The following is a 4585-nucleotide window of genomic DNA, read 5'->3' on the forward strand; positions in this document are numbered from 1 at the left end:
TCTAGACAGCTCAGACAGGGTCACATGGTGCCCTTATTTGAATTAACAATTCAAATAATATTTGTGCTGTGTATTGTAGTGAAATGTAACACAATAGCTCTTGTGTGCTTCTGAATAGACTAGTACAAGAGATTATTGGCTAGTGAATTAGATTATCCTCGTAAAAAAGAAATGAAAGTTTTGATGTTCTCTCTTTCTCTTTCTTTTTCTCTCTCCTCTCTCTCTCTCTCTCTATTGTGTGCAGTCAGGCCTTTATCAAGTAGAGGCTTCTAATTCCTGAAGTGAAATCCTCTTAGGATCTATGCTCTATTTCTGTTTGGTCTTTTAAAATCTCCCTAAGACCAATTTCATTGGCTGGAAGTGACACACGCATACACACAAAAACACACACCATCCAGCAACAGATGAAGTGATTGAGTGTAGACCAGTGCAAGGTTAGCTATTAACACAAAGAGAGGACTTCACTGTGACTGTGGGAGGTAAGAAAAACTCTATTGACATCTCTTCTTTTTGGAAGATAATGGACTGGACTCAGCTTAAACTTGTGTTTGTAATGTGTAGAAATGGTTTAGTTTTGAATGGATGTAATAGAAGGTAAGTTATTCTTGTTATCCCTATCACGTCTTTATGTTTTTACTTAGCCTACATTTATTTAGGGACCATCATGAGTTTTTTTATGTACACCATTTTACCTTTTTTAGGTATGATATTTGGAGGTTTGTTGCTAATTATTGTTTCTTTTTTGTTTTAAAGTAAAGGCTTCTCCACAGAAAAAGAACAAAAGATTCTTTCTTTCTTTCTGGTACTGAATTTAGTCATGGGTCTGTGTCTAATTGAAAGTCAGCTGTTTACACAAGTTTATTGTCTATCTCTTACTCACACATACAGAGTTGAAACACTTACGTGACTTCATTTGCTCATGCTGTAACTAATTACGGAAAATCTCCACTTGATTAAACTGGATTTTAGGTGGTTAAAAAGGTGGCCACAAAGATCATTAGACCAGATCAGCACTGTGACTGCACGCAGGAAAAAGACACTAATTGAAACACTGGATAGGTTATTGATCCAATGAGATAAATTGGCTCTGCTTGCATCACACACATCAATTGGTCCAAACACTGACCCCATTTCAAAGCAATGTGAGTGTATTGAAGAGTGACTATAGACTTGCATTTCAATGCATTGTACATTTTCTATGTATGAATGCAAAACAATCACACATCAAAGTAAATAACCTAAAATTATATGTTTGTTGATTTATTTTGGTTTTCCCTAAATAAATGCATCTATTGTGTTGTTCTTCATGTTTTTAGTAGCCAACCCCTAAGGGCTAATAGCAAGCAGAAGAGGGATCTGTTGCAGATCAGTAATTCTCTTGGAGAGCATTAATTTAAAGAAATATCATGGGACTCACTTGGTATAGCCCACAGTAGCTATGGCACAGTGCATAGATATTAAATCTGTAGCAATACATTTACTTTAATGAGAACAAAAAAGTGTTACAGGCCATTCCCCTTAACATAGTAAAATAATCAATCACATCACCGAACGCCTCCATAACACCTGTGTCATTAAAATTACTTGCTTTAACTCAGTCTGATTTTCAAGTTTTTGTCTTACAGGTAGAAAACAAAAAAAATGTCTGACAGAATGATTGATTTGGAAGAGACTGCAACCCAAACAGGTGAGTGGAAGCAGTGTTCCCATGATACTGGAACTGAACATCTTCACAACTTGGTGAACAGTCTTTGTGTTTTTGCCATCAACAGTAAGTCTGGTTGATCTACCATATCGTTGCAAACATACTGTAGCTACATCTCAGTTATTAGTCATTGAGAAGCCTTCTATAGAAATGACCTTACAAACAGTAAAATAAAAGCGTTTATTACAGAGCAATCGGCTCTAAACACATAATGGGAAGACCAAAGCAAAGTACAGTAGACTACAGTCTGTGGAGCTTCAGCAGTTTACCTGGCCCTCTAATCTTCTTTTTGTTTTGCAACAGTGGTGCAATGACTTCATTTCCTAAAGGGTTGAGATTAAGCTTTAATCCCTGAAGTAAAACAGGGCACAATACTTGCCACCAACTCATAGCTACACAATGTCATTTTACAAAGGAATAAACCAGTCATTCATCTTGAAATCCCACATATCATTGATTATTTGTAACGCAAAAGTAAAGTCTGAGAATGCTGTTTTTTTTAAACCACAAGCAAGGTACTCCTACGTATAGGATTGAATTGTGTCTGCAAACAAAAATGTCTTCCTTCTTTCTTGTCTCTATCTGCATTGCAGTCTTACCGAAAAGTTATAGATATACACTGATATACGCTGGCCTGAAAATACACTCATCAGAAAATGCTGTTTGCCTTCTCTATAGGTCCAAAAGGAGTCATCAATGACTGGAGGAGGTTTAAACTGGAAAGTATGGATCAGGAAAACTTGCCACCTGCAAAAAAGGAACTGCTGAGACAAATGTCATCCCCGAGCAAGCCAAAAGATGACACCAGATCAAACCTCAACCGCAAGGTACAACAAAACAGTCCACATCATCAGGAATTGCAAATCATGCGATTCTACAGCCAATATAAATTCTAACTTTTGTTTGATACAATTACTGTATTTCAGATGAGTGTCCAAGAATATGAACTGCTCAAGGAGGAGGATGAGGGATGTTTAAAGAAATACAGAAAGCGGTGCATGCAGGAGATGCATGATAAACTCAGCTTTGGGCCCAGGTTTGAAGGTGTGCATGACCTGGACAGCGGAGAGGCCTTCCTAGAAGTCATAGAGAAGGAACATTACAGCACAGTGGTGGTTGTCCACATATACAAAGTTGGGGTCAAAGGATGTGAAGAACTCAACAACTGCCTTGACTGCCTGGCCACTGAGTATCCCACCGTAAAGTTCTGCAGGATTGATGCTGTCACGTCTGGTGCTTCCGAGCGGTTCTCAGATGAGGTTTTGCCGACGGTGCTGGTGTACAAGGCTGGAGAACTACTAGGAAACTTCCTGGCATGCACACAGCACCTAAACGAGGAGTTCTTCGCCACTGATGTGGAGGCCTTCCTCAACAGCTATGGCCTGCTGCCAGAGAAGGAGCTGGCCAGTATGGAAGATGAAGAGGAAAATGATGTAGAGTAAACAAAGATTTTGCCTGCTGAGGAAGAAAGGAAACTGTCTCGGAGGGCTGGATAGAGAGAAATGAAAGACCATTTATGACATCAGACAAGTTGTTCTTTTGTAAAGAATAGTTAAATAAAAAACTGTAACGTCTCCACTAGTTCACTAGTGTTTGAGGATACGTGTTACATCTAAGTTGTAAAGAAACCCTGATGTCCCATATATGGGTGTTCTCAAATATGAGAGTACAGTAAAGTTATAAGATAGAGAAAATAAGTCAGAAATTCCCTCTCCACCACCCAAAAAAAAGCCAAACCAGCCAACTGTAATTTAAATAATTGCAATATTTTTTTCCAACAATAGACAATACTACATGCTGTATGTACAGTACGTGCTGTATGTGTAATATTAATTCAAATACTTGTTTTGTAGTATTAGTTTGGGTTTGTCTGTACAAATGTTATTTATAAATCCAGGGTTTGTACAGAGTGAAATCCTCAAATGTATACTGTGTAGGTCTCTGTGGTGTTTTTGCCATGATTTTAAAAAATAAATAATATTTAACGGGCTAAATATGACAGGGAGTAAGAAGAAGCAAAAGTATTCTGGATGTGGAAACATTTTTGTTTAAACTTGTCTTCCATCCGTCCACTGCAACACACGCTTGCTTCTTAAGCCAATGTGGTAGGCGCTGCTTATTGTGTCTGGAAAAAACATTCATGAGACTCTGGTATTTTACCATCAACAGTGAAACATCATCAGTGAGGAGTTCATCCATGTCTATGTATTTTCTTTTGTGAAAGTGGGAGAAAGTCCTGAAAATATACAAAAAAGAAATCAATCTTGAGGCTAGACAGGAACTAAGAAGAGGCAAAAGCATTCTGCATGTGGAAACATTTTTGTGCAAACATGTCTTCCATCTGTCCAGTGAAACATATGCCTGCTTCTTAAGTCAATGTGGTGGGCGGTGCTTAATGTTTCTGGAAAAAACATTTGTGAGCCTCTGCTATTTTACCATCAACAGTGAAACATCAGCAGTGAGGAGTTCATTCATGACTGTGTATTTTCATTGTGAAAGTGGGAGAAAGACCTGGAAATACACAAAAAAGAAATCAGAGTCTTGGGGCTTGTGACTCATAATGACGGTCAATATCATCATCATATTTGATTTTGTTAAGGATTTGTTAACTTCGTATTGGAATATGTTGAAACATAGCCTGGTATTCATGTTGTTAAGAATGTTTTAAAAAAAATTAATAAAATTACATAAAATAGTAAAGTTTTGCATTTCTTTTTATTGATTCATGATACTACACGGTCTGTTGATTAAACCAAGAAGATACGTGTTCCCTTCATAGCTTTAAAGGTGCTGATAGGTGGAATTCTGTTGTGGTTTGGGGTTTTTGGTTGGGTTCATTTTCCCTTTTTCATTGGCCTCCTTGTGTTTTTGTCTGTTTTT

General features: G+C 37.6%; 1 protein-coding gene across 1 annotated transcript; it reads left to right on the forward strand.

Moving 5' to 3' along the window:
• The first annotated feature begins 274 nt into the window (after nucleotides 1-274).
• pdcb (phosducin b) lies at nucleotides 275-4366 on the forward strand. Its single transcript, XM_034880375.1, has 4 exons — nucleotides 275-479; nucleotides 1626-1687; nucleotides 2384-2532; nucleotides 2632-4366. The coding sequence occupies exons 2-4, from the start codon at nucleotides 1642-1644 to the stop codon at nucleotides 3145-3147; spliced, it is 711 nt and encodes a 236-aa protein (XP_034736266.1). The 5' UTR covers nucleotides 275-479; nucleotides 1626-1641; the 3' UTR covers nucleotides 3148-4366.
• Nucleotides 4367-4585: the final 219 nt, after the last annotated feature.

This window comes from Etheostoma cragini, chromosome 9 (genome assembly GCF_013103735.1).
Source record: "Etheostoma cragini isolate CJK2018 chromosome 9, CSU_Ecrag_1.0, whole genome shotgun sequence".
Lineage (NCBI taxonomy): Eukaryota > Metazoa > Chordata > Actinopteri > Perciformes > Percidae > Etheostoma > Etheostoma cragini.

Coding starts and splice junctions, on each gene's coding strand:
- pdcb (XM_034880375.1), top strand. CDS start 1,642: ATGTCTGACAGAATGATTGATTTGGAAGAGACTGCAACCCAAACAG. Junction 1,688..2,383: donor AGAGACTGCAACCCAAACAG/GTGAGTGGAAGC, acceptor CCTTCTCTATAG/GTCCAAAAGGAGTCATCAAT. Junction 2,533..2,631: donor GATCAAACCTCAACCGCAAG/GTACAACAAAAC, acceptor ACTGTATTTCAG/ATGAGTGTCCAAGAATATGA.